This window comes from Hylaeus volcanicus, chromosome 6 (genome assembly GCF_026283585.1).
Source record: "Hylaeus volcanicus isolate JK05 chromosome 6, UHH_iyHylVolc1.0_haploid, whole genome shotgun sequence".
NCBI classification, from domain to species: domain Eukaryota; kingdom Metazoa; phylum Arthropoda; class Insecta; order Hymenoptera; family Colletidae; genus Hylaeus; species Hylaeus volcanicus.
This window is the reverse complement of record NC_071981.1, coordinates 25,739,937-25,756,741: the sequence shown is the minus strand read 5'-3', so window position 1 is coordinate 25,756,741 and position 16,805 is coordinate 25,739,937. Positions and strand designations below refer to the sequence as shown.

Sequence of the window (16,805 nt, the reverse complement as noted above, 5' to 3'; positions counted from 1 at the left end):
TAGCACGGATATTTGTATTGTATTTTCAGTTTACGACTTACGATCGTGTCGATAACTAGTAGTAAATAAAAAGTAAACGAACTGAAAGTTCCGAAATAATGATTATAAACTGCAATTAAATGCTATTACATTCGCGTACTATTTATTTGTTATTTTTTAATTCATATTTTGAATTAATGTTTTCCAAAGTAAGGGGCGTAGTAGAAAATTTGTAACGCAGAAAAATATGCATAACTTATATGCACATATGTACATCTATTTGTACGTAACGCACTTGTCATCGATATCAACTAACTGAGTATTTTTTTGAAAAGAAGATTCAAACAATGAATAGATGGATGATAGTTAAAGACGCATTAAATCGTAGAACGTAAAATCCCTAGACAGAGAAGAAGATAGTCTCAGACCCAAAATGGTTGAGATGCTCTCATTTCCACGTTGTAGAGTATGTAAACGGAATTTATATTTACTTATTCCAAGTGATTGTAAACGAAATTAATTATTGTAAGCAAAATATAAAATATTATTTAGTAATTTTACGAAAGCTAAATTATGCGTTCGTAATTGTACAATTTTATAAGGTTACCCGCTCACAGAACAGCTCACAGAAAGCGGTGGCTTTTCTGGATGCCCCTTTGGATCTAGTGGTCTTTCCTGAAATACCCTAGGACTTTTTCATTGAAAGAGTGTCCCAACTCCCAACCAATAGCATACAAGCTACGGTCCTATACACGCGAAGCACGTATATGTATACATACTTTTCGCGATTCAAAAATGCGGTCACTGAACTTAAAAGCCTTAATATTTAAATATCGATTAAAAACAATTTCAATCCCAACGAAACCGTCGAGCGTCGGGCGATCGAGAAACTAAAATAGAACAATTTTTGAGCGATTGTTCGCGATCGCATCTGACTGAATAATCATTTAAATTTTTCTTCTGCTGTATATTATAAGCGACGGTTCCTCGTCCGGGGGAAGTACTTCACACGCGGATGATCGAAGACTGCTTGAGTGCTCGTTGCTCGTCCCAACTCCCAACAGATGTGCCGTCAGCACTCAGCACTGCTCACCAATAATTTTAAGCGAATTCGTTTCTCTTTTTAAAAATCAATTTATCACAACGATTCTCGATCGCGCAGAGTCATATAAAACCAATAAAATTGCTCTGTTCGTGGTTGCGGAAAATCGAGCCCCGGATCATCGAGGTGGCAAGGAATTCTTACGTTTGAATACGTTCATTCTCGGACAGGTGAGCGATCCACTCTTCGCTAACCGTTTCTTTCGTTCATTTTTCTGACATACTGTCTCGGAATTTCTCTCACGAACGCGATCCTGGCGGTAAATGACTGCTACGATTTGCTCGAAATGTACCTAATAATAACGTAACGAGAAGCAAATCTTTTGGCATCTTGGTCACCGATTTTTATAGGTTGGGTACATATCGGAGTAATCCGAATAGAAGGGAAAGTACGTAATGATAGTCTGTTAAAGAGAAAGGAACGAGGACTGTGCAGTCCAACGAAGATGTGCGAAGATGACTTGGCCACTTTCGAAATAATGTTTCGTTCACGTTTGAAATATTATTTCGAATAATCATGCTGCCTTGTTTCACGGGTTATCTTGGTTTTTCGAACACTTACGTTATTTCGTTTCAGGAGATAAACTCGCAGGTAACGATCGTGTATCTCTGATAATAAAATGCTAAATTGGTACTTCTATGGGACTTTGATGTATTTATATATATATTTTCTCAATTTTCCTCATTCCAACTGCAACATTTCGACTGCATCAGATATCTAGAATTATTTATTTGGAAGGATACTTTCGTTAATTAATTATTATCGCTTTATCATTTTCAGAATGGCTCGTGGTCAGCAAAAGATTCAATCGCAGGCTAAAGCAGCGGAAAAAGCTGCAAAGGCAAAAAAACAGCAGGGACACAGTGCCACTGACCAAAAAAAGGCAGCTCAAAAAGCTTTAGTACACGTATGCTTGGTGTGCAAGGTGAGCGTACTTAAGGGTCTATTTAAATTCAATTGTAGCTATAAACGTAATGTTTAATGTTTGATGTGTTTGTAGGCACAGATGCCAGACCCAAAGACTTACAAGCAACACTTTGAAAACAAGCATCCTAAGAATGACTTACCGGATGACTTGAAAAATATATGAGGGTAGGACCTTTTGTAAGGGTGCAGAGCAGAAGTTTAAGAAAAAAAAAAAAGAAGTTACTGCGAATGAGAAAAGTGATACAATTCGACACACAACCAGTCATTACATAGTCTCAAAGAAAAAAATTAATTGAACCTTGTTAGCGTTAAAAATGAACTATTGCACGTTTAAGAAATGAATTTTCGTGCACAACCCCAAATTATAACGACATTACCAAGACTCGTTCGCAAGGCGGAACTTTCATTTTCTTCCAAAGATGTCAAGCATTCTTCGTCTAATCCACGAGCACTAAGTTTCCACTTAAGCATAAAAGTAAATGAATATGTATATTGCTAACGAATAAAGTTTAATCGATTTAGCAGAATAATTCTAAATATTTATATGTACTTCAATGTCGTAGGCAGAAAAGCAGCGTTAATTACTTCGTTTTTCTATAACTAGAGAAGAAAGATCCTGATGCAAATGCCAAAAAGAAACGATGAGGAATAAGACAAAATCAATTGTACGGCGAATACAAATGTCTTTTGTACCGTATTACTAGATTACGAAAGTAATCGTAGCTATAGAGATTCTCGAATTAACGATTTAGATAGACGCAATTCGTTCGAATTGCACAGTTCTCGAGCATTAAAATGTTGTGAATAGTAAAAGAGAAGATAATTTACGAGGAACTGCCATTTTACTATGTCTCTGCCAATTGTTTTGTTACATAAGATTATTCTGTGACTAAAACATTGTATCGTATAACGGTCAGAAACGTTTGACCATTTGCCTTGGACTCTGCCCTTATTTTCACAGACTTACTCGTTCGCGGACGAACATGAGTGTAACGAGAAATTTTGTTTTTATACTATCAAAACTTAGTACTTCAACTTGTTTTGTTCTTCGATACTGAGAATAATCGATTTGTTCAATTTTGTTTCTTTCTTACGTGGATTTATTTCGTTAAATATATATATCGCATTGTACATTTGCTTCCATGCACCGAAAACAAATCTATGACAATGCTGAACTGCACAATCCGATCTATTAGTGTTTGGTACAGAATCTGTTATTCTCGGATTTCATAGCTATCTATAACGTAATATACTGTGTCGCGAGGTATGCTTACTTACGACCACAGAATTTACATTACAAATGCATTGATCGGCGTTCGGTATCGACGAGGTTTATAGAAACTCGTAGCATATGTCAAGGTTAGATATAAGTACGCCACTTATGTAATTTGTTTTGACAAAATAATTATAGAATTTTACACCACAAACTGTGATTATACATATTATTTAACCAAAATGATTTCTAGTCATTCTGGAACGATGTTCAAACCCATGAGTCGATGACGTAAATGAGTCTAATGTATTTTTATATACCGTCATAATTCCTGGTACTGTGATTATACATAGTAAACGAATAACTGTGTTGGTAAATAAAATTCGACGTTTTTCGTTCGATTTTTGGGAAAAGTATTTCATAAAAATTGTTTGAAAAATAAACGATTTATTTCTTGCTCTGTTGTATATTTATTGATAGTAGAATAATCGTTTTAATTTGACAAATTGACTGAAGACAACGAACACATGTACTTGGAACACGTTATTAGATTAAGGAAGTACATGCCATGATAACGAAATAATTATATGAAAAACTACGTTATTTAACCGATAAACTAGAGCCGTAGATCCTAGTAATAATTGAAGTAACATCGAGTAAAGATAAATAATAAAAGGAAATACGATAAAACGATAATGATATCACGTGGTTATCACGAGAAAAAGTTATCGATACAAGGAAAATGCTTCGCCAGAAGATTTTTTTTGAATATTCCCGCGTCACGAATGTTTGTCAACTATAGCTTGTTTCATCACATGGTACGACCCTCGTGTTCTTTATATGCGTGCACGCTTGTAAATTCTGCAGTTTCAAATTGGCACTGCTCGTGGAATTGTTTATGGTTTCCTTGATTCTCCATCATTTTTAATTCCAAATTAAAAGTTTTAATAATTCTTGATTAAATTGTGCGATCGTTTTGTGCAAAAGTTTTATTACCGTTGTATCTGAAGCCAAAAACTGAACAGGTACAACACAGTTTCCGATTGTTTTTTCAATTATATTCATTTCCCGAAAAATACAATTTTTCTAAGGAATAGTGTGTAAGTACAAAAAAGCCCCTGATTCTCCAAGTTTGGATTGCCTATGCAGTGCACGTGTGTGTTTGTGTGTGTAACGGTCGTTTTCTAATTTGAAGGCCAGGTATAATGTATTTTTTTATTTTGACCAATTCTTTGTTGACGAATTAGAAATTTCTAAATGGAAAATCTGTTAAAAAGCAAGAAAATTTTGTATAGGATTGTAATCAGAATCTGATGCAACATCTCGTCTCGATCCAACTGCTTGGTTTTTTGCATCATCTATCGGGATTTCGTAAGGCATTTGTCATAATCTAATCACACATTTGCGTATCATTTAAATAACAGATAAGAAATTATACAGAAAATCTGTTAATCTTAGTCACACAATTTTCGACATGTTTTTCTCTTTATCAAAGGAGTTAACCGAAGAATTCGAACCGTTATATTCGTATTCAGAAGCATTTTAATCGAATTCATCTTAGTCTTCCTTCATTATAGAGATCATGGAAGGGTGGCTAAGTATGTACACATTCGTGTGCTTCGTTTTTTCACCTATCAAAGATACAAGAATGTTGTTTGCGCAAAGTTCCTTGACCTGGAGGGGGTAACCCGATAGTGGAATTCAATTCTTTTCAAATTTCGAGATCACAAACATTGTTCGTGCATCTTCCAATGGAATCGAATATTTCGATTAAGGTTGATTCACGTGCGTATATCGTCGGTTTCAGGATCGTTCGATCGAGAGAATAAGAAATGATGGATTCGGTATTTCGTACTCGGTCACTTGGTACGGCAGCTGAGGGTGTTCGCGACCAATACGCGGATGGAAGAGCAGCCAAGGTCTGGGAGGTGTTCATCGGCGACAAGAAGCAAAGAACTCAGAATTATCGAGATTTTCTGGTGGGTTTGCTACGAGAAAAAGGGTGCAATAGGATCCTAGACGTGGCTTGCGGCACGGGCGTAGACTCGGTAATGCTTCTCGAGGAAGGCTTCGAGGTGGTCAGCGTCGACGCTTCGGACAAGATGCTCAAGTATGCGCTGAAGGCCAGATGGCAACGTCGAAAGGAACAGGCTTTCGATAACTGGGGTAAATGCAACTTTAACTACAACTTCAACTTCAACTTCAACTTTTTCATTACTTTTTTTGTAAAATTTCATTAGTAAGTTCTTCTCTTAACGAGTATGTTATCGGATTGGACTCATCGTTAACCGCGAGTAGTGCAGCCGCACGATGATAATGAAGTCATTGTGAAATCTTTCGATAACAACCTCGCCTTCTCTTTTCTTTTCGAAAATTGATCCAACGTTATCTATTATCGATACATTTTTTTCTTTTTCGAATAATAAAATATTTCCAGTATGTGTTTTTATTGTTAAACTGATATCAATTTTACTTATTATTTTCTGTCGTTCCTTTCTCGCAGTTATCGAAGAGGCGAATTGGTTGACCCTGCCGAACGATATTCATCATCTGCTAGGAGAGGGTTTCGATGCGGTGATTTGCTTAGGGAACAGTTTCGCCCACATGCCAGACTCGTTTGGCGACCAACGAGAACAGAGGTAATACTTGTGCGCTGAGAATTTGCACCCAAAGGCACGACCAGCCCTATTCCTTCAGCAATATTTCTTGTTACGTCATTACAGCATCAAATATTTATAAATTTCCAGGCAAGCGCTATTAAATTTCGAGCGTTGCGTGAAACCCGGAGGTTTGCTGTTGATCGATCACAGAAATTACGATTACATAATCGAAACTGGCAACATACCCCCAAAATGCATATATTACAATGTAAGCTGTTCGAGTTATTATCCATGTAAAGAATTTTAACATGTTTTTACGTAAATTTCAAACATCCTTCGCGTCGTATTCTTTTAAATGAAAAATGTTTGGTTGCAGAGCCGACACATGACGACTATCAAGCCATCGGTGTTGTTCGTCTCCGGGAAACCAGCGATCGTCACCCTCGACTACATGATCAACGTAGACGACCCTCACGAGGACGAAATTGGAGAGCACATCAGCGAGTTCAGGCTCTCTTATTATCCCCATAGACTGAATGTGTTCACGAACATGCTGGACGAGGCGTTCTACTACAGGGCGAAGCACACAATCTACGGAGACTTTAAGCCTCTCGATGAAGTCAAGCAACCCGGCTTCTACATACACGTAATGGAGAAACCTGTCTAAGAACCGCGTCGCTGCGATTGATTCGTTATTATTCCTTACGAAGCGATCTTAACGCCGTCTAGTGAGTCTGCTTCCTGCCGAAACGATAGTCTTCCTTCAGATGAGATGCCATGCCATGAGATTTTTGTGTTTGTTCGATTTCGTCACGCTGGCGTACATTCGTTTCTATTTTAAAACTAGGAATCGAGGAACCAAGCTTTTATTTTTGAGTTTTTTTTTTTTGCATTCTCGTGTAATATTTTCAAAATAAGGAACAGAACAAAAATGAAAGAATAAGGAATTATCTATCATTTTACATATTTACTATTACATTAAAAAAAAAAAAAATTAATTTTAGTTAATTAATTAATGTAGTTAACATTAGTACTTACCTTCTGTGAGTAATGCACCATTCGACATTTTAATTACAATTTATCGTTTAGTAAATATTTCTCACTGTTAAATACCAAATATTTTTAACGCGCTAAACGCTTTTCCTATCGTAAAATTTATCTTCGAATATAACTGGTTAGTTTTTTAATTACAATTAAGTATCGATTATTAGAATTTCGTTTCTTTAAGGGGCATAGACTGATCACAAAATTTAGCTCCTCTTTTTCTGGACTGCATCTCGCATCGTGAATTATTTTTGTGTCGATTTTATTTTTCTTTACTGGATCGCTTATCGTTAGGTTTCACTTTTAATGTTTTGTATGTACAGAATATTTGATAAGTCACTGGAAAATTAAAAGAGATAATATAATAAAAAAAAAAAAACAAAGTGAACGATTGATTAATTCATCCGCATATCAGCGTTGCGCTACAGCGTTCGAACACAGGGAGAGTATCGATGTTTTTAATTTGTTATTTACGGTCGCCTAATGTGTTCTATTAGTTATAAATTCGTAATGCAACCTTTCTGGCGTCACAAGGGCGACGTTAGTTGGACGTTCCAAGATAACTCCCAGAGGCATTGTTTTCAGAAGGCAATAATCCACAACTTGACGTGAAGTTTTAGTCATTTTTTATTATAAGTTCGAAAGCAGCTTTCTTTTGAGTATTCTAGCCAGGCTTCGTTCGATGCTACAATTTGACTTCTCGACGATGTTTTCGAGCGGTCGTTGACGACGGTTCGTAACGCTCCTCCGATCGCTGTTTCCAACCTATTACAGTTCGTGTTTCGAAAACAAACGGGAAGACTAGCAACGTAATACCACGGAAAATCGAAATTTCGTTTCGGTGGTCGAGCACTCTTTTTCTTTTGTCATCTAACGCTTAATGCTAAAGTGTGTTCGTTCAACACAACACTCGCTATAACTTTGCGTCTGTGCCCCGGCTTCGGTAAAATCGCTAACTTTATTTTCGAACATTCCAAAATCATTTATTACATTACCGTTTTTTATTTTATTTTCGTATTATTTACGTTAGGGTACTTCCACTCTACGATTATTATTCCAGCTAGAAAACCGATCCGTATCGGAATATTTCAAGTTAGGCGAGCAGATTAATAGAACAGCGACAATCTTTTTCGAGTCAATGTGCACGGTTTGAGGTTAACTTGAAACCGAGGTACAGACTCTCGACAGGTTTCCTATGGATGTCCTTTCCCCCGATCGGCCGTCGACGATCGCTCCGACTAACTATCAAAACTTTTCAATCCACGATGAAATCGCACATATTTATTCCTATTCATCGATAGAGTTCCCTTGCGATCTACAAGGAGTCGGAAAAAATATTTTCTTAGAAATGCTATCAACAACTGGTTTAGGAGTCGATGTTATCTTTACGAGAATTCGGAGGCGATATCTGCGAGGGAATTTTCGCAATTTCAACCGTAAAAATATTTTGAAACGAATACAAATAGTTTCCCTTAAAAATCGAACTAGCTTTCGGTAGCACTTCTAAATCATACTCTCACCACCCTTACGACGTATTCTTTCGGATAAAAATCTCCACTGTTTTATCGTCGATTGAATAGTCTTGATAGAGAGAACAACAACGCAAATGACCAGCATATATTTTTTTTTGTTCGTCGTGTTTCGTTTCGCTGGCTCGCGTCGAGATCGCACGATCAGATTTTTACGAGAGTTTCACAAGAAGCTCGTCCGACCACCGAGTGCTACGAGGTTCTTTTTCCTTTTACTTTTTAAACAGGGGTCGAAACCAAGTTCTTCAAGTTCTCGAAGATATCTCTCTTCTTTCCTATAATTTTCGTAACGCGTAACTTAAAATCGAGTAAAGTAAGATAAAAATTCATCCCCTGAATCATATGTATCCGATAAATGATTCGTTTACTTTATCACGATTGGATTCTTATATCTAAATTCAGTTCTAAATTCTTAACTCGTCCGCAAGTTCGCAAGTCAACACGCAGAGTCTATCTCCGACTTGGTTTAGAATCCTAACCTCAATTCGATCGATCCTTCGCGGCACTCGATAACCAAAGAGCGTTTTCGGAAATGACGAGGACAGAATTTACAAGGCCGAGGATTGATTACAGTGCAACGAGTTGCCCATATAGAAAAATGGACGAAGTGTTTTAGTTATAGCAAAATTTCCCCCCCTTCTAATAATAATAATATAATATAATATATTTTTCTTTATTTCTTTGTTATTCCGCTCGACAGCTACTATAGACTTCTCTTAACCATTTTCACCAAAAATTCGGTACGATCACGGCTTCTTCGATCGTCACAGCGATCACTGTCGTCGTCGCAATGCGTGTGTGTACACGTGTGAATTTTTTTATTTGATAAACGAATTCTCCTTACTTTGCTTCGTCACCTTGTTCTATTGCGAAACACGCGATCTACTAGTCTTCGGTCAACTTGGTTCTTTCGCTTTCATTCCGACTAATTAATTCGAAGCGTTGCAAGCTTCGATCGACGTTAAGACAAAGAAAAAATCGGCAAGAGAACGCAAACTGTGCCGTATGGTCGATTTGAAACATTTGAAACGTAAAATGCGCAAGCGAACAAAAAGATTCTGCTCGTCTCCGTGATAACTTGTTTGTCAATCGTTGATCGTAGCAAATTACTTGCAATGAACATCGAGCATTGTTTACGTTATGTGGAAACATTCGAAAATGGAAACGAGAAGAACCTTTGTAAAAATCATTGTCTAACATCGTGTTCGGCGATAAATCAAGGACGACGACCCGTGTCGCGACACCTCTCCCTTTGCGTATGATAATTTATTATTGCGAAGTAGCTGATATAAAAAATCGTAATATCACATGTTTATCCCGCTATATGTTCTTTTTTTTTTTTATCCCATTTTGTGTTTCTGTTCTCACGACTCCGCGCAGCCGACAACGAGCCGCCCGTTTGTCGATGGGAAACGTGAATGTTTTGTCGTTGCATTGCCAGAGACGCGGACAGCAGAAATGCGTGTCTGTATACTGCATATGTATGTAAGTATATCCGCGCCGACGAAATTCGACCCCAACGACTCGACAACGACCGTCAGTCGAACATTCGATTCGTTCACTCGAACAAACCATGTAACATCGGCAGGGTATTGTATTGGCAAGAGGTTAGCCCTCGAATACATAATAAACGTGACACGATTTATACAGGGTATCATTTATGAGTATAGAACCCTTTGCGCTATAATTGTTTACTTAGTTCCTTACAATCTTGTACCACGCCATGTTTTTTAGCGACACCTAGCGACTCGTCGAGAAGGAGAAGAGGTTACGTTTGGTTATTCTCCTCGAACGCTAGAAATGAATGGCCCTGCCTCCATCGAAAAAATAATTGCGCGTATTATTTTATCAACCGACACATCGAGTATCGCGACATCTATCTATAAACGTGACAAATATCTTCGTGTAAATTAATTAAAAGATCGAGAACTGCTCTCTGAAAGTCTTCTGTGCAAGTAACTTTGCTCTTAGCGCAACGAAATGAAAGTTATCGAGCGGATCGAACGATACATAATACGATCATCTGTCAAGTTCGAGGATGGATGATTCTCGTTTAAAATTAGTTTTCAAGTTTGGGTATCCAGTATTCAAAAAATGATCAGTCTTTGATATTCTCGACGAAAATTAGTTGCTGTGGAAAGACGCACGGTGTCGACTTACGGTCGTCGATAGAGTCGGATCAACGGGGACGAAAAAAACACGCACGAAAAGAGAAGCTCTTGGATAGGGAACCGAGCGAAGGGATCTCCTTGCGATTCCAAATGTTGAGCGAGAAAGACGGACCGTTTGACACGAGAAAAAACAAGAGTTGGACAGCTACTGAAAGTAGCTGGGTCTTGCTCTAGATTCGTTAAAAGGCTTCGAGTCAGAGGTGTACAGAGTCGACCCTCGAAAAATTCAGCTCGTTGAACTTTGTACTTTAGGATACGAATAAATTGGAATCGTTGCTTCGTTCGAACTAAACAAAACGAGGTTATGTGTTGCTGTACGGCGAAGATTTGAAATTTGGAACTGTTACGATTCTCTGACTCGAAACCCATTTACGATCTCCCGTCAAGTCCAATCTGGCCGATTCGCAACGATTAAATGGATCGGTAGCGCAAGAATGAGTCTAGTTCAGGTGGTGTATAAAATAACGTGCAAGGACGTACAAAGGAAAGTGTGTAATTCAGAGGAAGGTAATTACTCGATCGATCGTTTATTCGGTCTAATCCTCTAAAATGGTCGCATCTCTATGCGTAAATTACTTGGAATCGCAAGCTGACCGACCTGTTTTTTTTTTTCAGCGTTAAAAAGGAGCAGGCGCATACCGTTTCAAGACCTCGATCGACGCGCTTTGGTGGCTTGTTGAGCTGCTAGAAAAAACGTTTTTTTTTTTCATTTTTTTTTCAACGGTATGTTAAACTTTCGCATTCGTTAAGTATAGAAACTACGATAGAGCCAGCTATATCGTCTCCGCACGCTAAAACCTAATTAACAAAGTCCTCGTAACTGCTCGATAATTCTTTTTTTCTTCCACCTTTTCTTGCGTAACATGAGATTAGAACTATTTGCTCTCTCTTTCAAAGAACCTTTCACACGCACACGCATTCTTTTCTTCACGGCATTCGTTTTATTCGCTCTTATTAATATTTATAATATTTACACGCATAGAAGTCCATGTCAGCGCGTTTGCCTGTTTCCCTTCGTCTAGTTCTTTCTTTTGTTTTCTTTCCTGTGCACTCGAGCGTATTTGACCTATACGAATCTCGATTTACAGCTGATGTTTTTCGAAGCGAAGTCTCGATAATTCTCGTTGTTTCCTGTACGTACTCGAAAAATACACCAAATATTTCCGTATTCGTCACCTAATTCTTTCCGTAAGTAAGGAGACCGGACTCCGAATGCAACGAACGGAATGTTCGTATGCACTTATCGAGGTTTCGAGACGAGCTTCCAGTTCTGTTCGCGGTGGAATCATCGAGACTCCTAGATCGATTTGTTATTTTCAAAAGTCTTGTCCACGCTGTTGAAAATGAAATTCCCGAAGCTGCCGGTATGTTCGCTGATCGCCGCGGTCGCCTAGGTCTTAAGCTTAAGCTAACGAAATATATCTAGCCTTAGTCGATTAATTGCTTCATCCTACTACGTGTGAGATCAGTACTTTCCATCTTTGATTGTCCTTCAGAATTGTTTCAATGGCTTCTTTCTCGAGGCGGCGGCAACACAACTAAACGGACTCGTTATTTAGCCTCGCTAATCCTAAATCAAATAGTCCGTCTTTCAGGCGTCTTTATCGAATTCTTTCCCCCTGTTCTCTTTTAACGACCTCGCCGAAAATACGAGAAACAAACGGAAGAATCGCTCGACGATTCCTAGTAGGTGCAAACGCGCTGTCAAGGAAACACGCGCAATAATAATATGTATATGTGTATATGTATATATACACGCTGTAGTTACAAGATATATACACCTAATATTGCTGTTCGGCTTCCGTGAATGCCGTGTACTTACAATGGATTGCGCCAATCGCTTTCACTGGAGAGGCAAATGGCTCGATTTACACTTTTTGTTCTCGATTCGAAGTGATATCTGGTCGGTTCCGTGGTGGACTGATAACGAGGATTTAGCTATCGTGTTGGCAAACGCGAGAGGTATCGCCCATTCGCGAACCGTGGCTGTGAAGAACTGCGCGCGCACAATTAACGTTAACACAATTAGTTAGATATTTTCAAGGATAGAAATAAATGAAATTGAAGATCGAGAGAGAATATCGTCAATGTTATGTTCGACTGCCAGTTTGGGCGAAAAAGTTGACTGGAAAGGATTAGCAGGAACAAAGCCATCTGTCTGATCCAGTGGAACGAATCTGAGTAACCTATCGTACGTGGGATTAGGTCATGTTCGCAACGTAACAAAGTAGAGTGTTCTCGAATCGTGTCCCTTGGGCAGAGATGGGCATAATTGTTATCTAGATAAACGAAAATCAAAAGTTGTATCGAAGGTTAACAAAATTTAACTTTCCAATCGAACAAACCGCTATTCGTTGATTTTATTCGTTATCGAATATTCGAATAAAATGTTGCCCTTCTCTGAAAACGCGTGCACCCTCCCAGGTGTCGTCTCGATCGCACGTAAACGGAACGCAACTTCTCGAGGCGTGGGCGTGGGTCAAATTGACTTCCAGTAATATGTCGCGACACAGAGCAATTCGAAACGCACCGTAAACTTGAATGTACACGAAATCGTGGTGGAAAAAATCGACACGACGACGAACGCGTTGATCAATTTAAGAAAAAAAAAAAAAAAAAAAAATAAATAAAGGTAACCTGCGTCTTCTAGGCACGTTTTGTCGGTTAGATTTTTCCCTCGACCACCCACGTTTCTCGAGATACAGATGCTGCCGACAGTTATCGAATCGCTCCGTACTCTACTCTAGGTCTTCTCGAAAAAGATCGGTGAGAATACTTTCTGAAAGAAGAGCGCTGGGAAAGGAGAAATGCCATGAAAATTAACTTTTGGGAGGACTTCTGTTGCCTCGATTGCCTTTCAAAAAAGTTTCTCTAGTTGTATGGTTTTCAAAAATGGAGGTAGCTTGCTAGAAGGGACATTCTGGAAGGCCGTATAAGAGCAATAAAAAAGTTTAAATACTAAACAGTTAGAAACTCGGAAATCAAAGGTGATAAAATCGAGACTACATTTCCCTCGGAGTTAACTTCGATAGACATTTCTTTCCCCGATGGAATTTTCCTCCTGTCACAATCGATTTTTATCGGGTGCGGTTTAATGAGACGGAACAGTCGAAAGGCTATTATTTATCGCCGTTCGCATCGTCGCGTATCTATCTTCGAAAATCACGAAAACAGACGGCGAACTAGTGGCGCCAACATGTGGCAGCAAACGGCGGCAAACAACGCTACCACGCATCTTGATTTCTTTCTTCCAGTGTTGGGCCAACTCTGCGTTCTTTGTTACGAGCCTTCGGCGTGCTTTCATTCTCACACCGTTCCCGGAAACGCGTAAAATCCCGTCGTTTGTGACAGTTACCCCCTTCCCAATTGGCGCTTTCGTTTCGTTTCACCCTCGTTCCTAACCTTTTACTTTTCTTTCCCCGTTTAATTTGCTTTGTTACTTAACATCTATCTCGCGCCTTCACGAACCTAGCTCTGAGATACCCTAAGATGCGTGTAAACCTACAATTACAGTGTGTGAGTGTGTAGGTACTTTATGCAGAACGTGAGTATTCTGGAATAGTTTCTCTTTCTCTCGCTCTTTCGCTCTTTCGTTCTTTCACACGCACACTCTCGTTTTTACGTTCGATGTCTCGAAGAAGCCGTCGCAAGCACTTAAACACGATAATAATTTCATTTGTTTATCGCTTTTTTTACTTTTTTTTTTTTGGCCATGCAAAAATATGCCAAGTTGATAGCACCGGGAGCGTTTCCTCGCCGGTATGAATGTCGCTCCTCCTCGCTTGCTTTTCGTATTTTGTTTTTTTTTGTGGTTTTCTTTTTACATTTCGACAGAATTTCTTTAATTGTACTAGTACTTTTCTCCGTCCCGGGTTCGTTTCGCGCGTGTATACCGACGACTTTCGGTAAAAGCTCGCAGAAGATTTCGCGAAGCGGGTTTAGCGGAAATGCGCAGCGTTCTTAAAACGTACGGCGGTGAAATTACAGTTATTTACGGTAAATCGATTTTTTTCTCTCGAGAGGAATAGGCGGGGGAAGGAAGGGGGTGGGGTGAAGAATTTTCGTCGCTTCGTTGAAAGAGTTTGCCGTGCTGGCTGGCTCGAACACTCGAAGAACACCGTTCGAAGGATGCAACCTTCGTTCCTTCCCCGTGCTACCAAAGATCTCGAACGCTGGGAGTTTCTCCTTTCGGTGAATCCGTGCCAACCGCCGAAAAGTCTGATACGATCAGCCAACCCGGTGCTTCACGGACTTGGTGCACATACTAACCGAACGTCACGGAGGTTACGTGACGGAAACCGAACGTCGCGGTCGTTCTCGTCCGATCCCAGCCCGATCGACGTCTCGCGGGACGAATGGAACAGCGATACGAAAACACGCTGTAAAATCGGAAGATCGTCCGTAACTAGAATGCCAAAGCTTTGTAAAATTGCCGTTAAAAATTGTTGAGCGGTAGCGCACGCCATCCTCCATCGTACAGCCTTTGACCACTTCCCCTACGTCCTTCCAATGCAAACTTCTCCGCGGCGTTCCTCGGGCCGAGTGCGTTCTTCCGAAACCGCTAAAGCGCTCCGTCGTTTCGCCAAGTAGTTTACGGCAAAGTAGGAACTTGGATTCGCTCCTCTGTGTATTCTCCGCGTTCCTCGGAACGAATGTAATCTTCCAAAAAAGCCAAGGTACTCGGCCGTTCCTCCGTTTATGTACCGCCAAACAGGAGCTGGGGTCGTTTCCTTGTACACCCTTGCCGTGGCGTTCGTAAAAGCCCGTGACCTTTACCAAAAACGCCGAGGTACTAGGTTGTTTATCGTGTGCCATGGATTCGAAGCTGCACCCCTCTGGAACGTTTGCTCGAATTGCGTATCGTCTGTTCCAAAACTGCCGAGGTACTTCATTGTACCTGCGACTGGTTCGAAAGGCAAACACTTGCCTTTCTTCCAAGACGATTCCAATGCCAAGGCTTCGTTCGTTGTTCCAGCGTTGACCGCGGACTAGGAGCCTGGACGAGCGATACCCCGAAGCCTAACGGCGCGGCGGGGCAAGTCCAAGACTGATTCGTTGTTCCGCCATGTGTTTTCCTCAGAGCAGGAGCCTCGAGACAACCGGCCGGAGCCGCAAGAACTTTCACAAGTACTCTCTGGGTCTAGGCGGAGGTCTCTTTCTGTCGGACCTGTCCGCGGTGCTGGGCTCCCTGTCGTCGGTGCACTCGAGCATCTGCGTGGTCTCCGTGGCCTCGGACGGGCTGATGGGCTGCGTGGCTAACGGCGCCAGCGGCGCGGCGCCCTTGTTCCGCGACTTGCTCCTTCGTTTTCTGAGTATCAACGGGCCCAACGGTGTGGAGTCGTCACCGCGGGACGTGGACGCCTGCGCGAGCCTCTCGAGAAGCTCCTTGCTCACCTCTCTCGACGAGCTCTTGTAGTCGGTGTCCTTCAGTCTCTCCGACTGCTGCGACTGATGGTGATGATGGTGATGGTGATGATGCGGCTCCTGAGGCTTCGAGATTCGCTCCGTGATGGTGCCTTGCTCCCTGTACCCGTCGCTGACCATGGTGGCCACGCTTGCGGTCGCTATCGTTACCTTCTGCTCGACGTTAACCCCGCTGCTACTCGACGTTTGCGTCGCTTGAGAACCCTGCTGGCAACTGGACGAGGTCTGCGCTTGACCTGGCTGGCTCGAAGCGGAACCGTTGGTACCGCTCGCGAACGTGACCTTTGGCTGGGCCGGACTGATCGCTGGCAACCGATTCATCAGCGTCTGGAGAATGTCCTCGATCTTGGCTAGTCTTTGATTCACGCGTTGCACCTCTAATTTCAGGTCCACCTTCACTTCCAGCACCGCTGCCAGGATCTCGCGATCGTGGCTCGGCTGCGTAGTGATCAGCCCGTCGTCGTAGCTCTCCAGCCGTCGAAGCTGCAACTGCTTCGAGTCGGCCGCCGCCGTCTGTTGCTGTTGCTGTTGCTGTTGCTGTTGTTGCTGCTGCAGCTGTTGCTGCTGTTGGCTATCCTTCGCGGTTTCCGTGTCCCCGGCTTCTTCGATGGTGCCGCTCAGCTTGCCAAACTTTGGAAACACCTTGTTGCTGCCGGCGCTCGAACCTGGCCGCGCATCTCTCGCGCTCAAAGACCTCTTGAACGTATCCGTACCAGTCCCCGTTTCGCTCCCAGAGTCCAGACTCGCGCTACCTGCGCGACAACAAAAATAACTTGAAAGTTTAGCGTGAATCCAATTGGATTCGATTGGCTATTA

The 16,805-nt window shown here is 41.1% G+C and overlaps 3 protein-coding genes across 15 annotated transcripts in view; 2 read left to right on the top strand and 1 right to left on the bottom strand.

Annotated features, from left to right (window-relative positions):
• Positions 1–921: 921 nt before the first annotated feature.
• LOC128878527 (zinc finger protein 706-like) lies at positions 922–3,678 on the top strand. Of its 2 annotated transcripts, XM_054126815.1 has the most exons (4): positions 922–1,251; positions 1,432–1,672; positions 1,862–2,006; positions 2,082–3,678. In XM_054126815.1, the coding sequence occupies exons 3-4, from the start codon at positions 1,863–1,865 to the stop codon at positions 2,169–2,171; spliced, it is 234 nt and encodes a 77-aa protein (XP_053982790.1). In that variant the 5' UTR covers positions 922–1,251; positions 1,432–1,672; position 1,862; the 3' UTR covers positions 2,172–3,678. The 2 variants fall into 2 exon arrangements, with proteins under 2 accessions (XP_053982790.1, XP_053982789.1); XM_054126814.1 differs by lacking the exon at positions 1,432–1,672 and having other exon boundaries at positions 961–1,251.
• Positions 3,679–4,079: 401 nt separating this feature from the next.
• Positions 4,080–7,244, top strand: LOC128878520 (glycine N-methyltransferase). 2 transcript variants are annotated; one of them, XM_054126800.1, is made up of 5 exons: positions 4,080–4,246; positions 5,029–5,387; positions 5,725–5,860; positions 5,969–6,089; positions 6,198–7,244. In XM_054126800.1, exons 2-5 carry the CDS (start codon positions 5,054–5,056, stop codon positions 6,486–6,488), a joined length of 882 nt encoding a protein of 293 aa, XP_053982775.1. In that variant the 5' UTR covers positions 4,080–4,246; positions 5,029–5,053; the 3' UTR covers positions 6,489–7,244. The 2 variants fall into 2 exon arrangements, with proteins under 2 accessions (XP_053982775.1, XP_053982776.1); XM_054126801.1 differs by lacking the exon at positions 4,080–4,246 and adding an exon at positions 4,301–4,321.
• Positions 7,245–9,742: 2,498 nt separating this feature from the next.
• Positions 9,743–16,805, bottom strand: part of LOC128878504 (potassium voltage-gated channel protein eag) — a 61,479-nt gene continuing 54,416 nt past the window's right edge. For 10 of the 11 annotated variants that reach the window (XM_054126755.1, XM_054126757.1, XM_054126756.1 and 7 more), the window contains one exon: positions 9,743–16,741. In XM_054126755.1, the coding sequence (XP_053982730.1) occupies positions 15,687–16,741 (1,055 nt within the window). In that variant the 3' untranslated portion in view covers positions 9,743–15,686. The remainder of the gene's footprint in view (positions 16,742–16,805) is intronic. The other variant, XR_008457421.1, reaches the window with a different exon arrangement.

Excerpts from the sequence above, each read along its gene's own strand:
- LOC128878527 (XM_054126815.1), top strand. The coding sequence starts at position 1,863 with ATGGCTCGTGGTCAGCAAAAGATTCAATCGCAGGCTAAAGCAGCGGAA. Across the intron at positions 2,007-2,081 it reads ACGTATGCTTGGTGTGCAAG|GCACAGATGCCAGACCCAAA; the intron begins GTGAGCGTACTT and ends ATGTGTTTGTAG.
- LOC128878520 (XM_054126800.1), top strand. The coding sequence starts at position 5,054 with ATGATGGATTCGGTATTTCGTACTCGGTCACTTGGTACGGCAGCTGAG. Across the intron at positions 5,388-5,724 it reads ACAGGCTTTCGATAACTGGG|TTATCGAAGAGGCGAATTGG; the intron begins GTAAATGCAACT and ends CCTTTCTCGCAG. Across the intron at positions 6,090-6,197 it reads CAAAATGCATATATTACAAT|AGCCGACACATGACGACTAT; the intron begins GTAAGCTGTTCG and ends GTTTGGTTGCAG.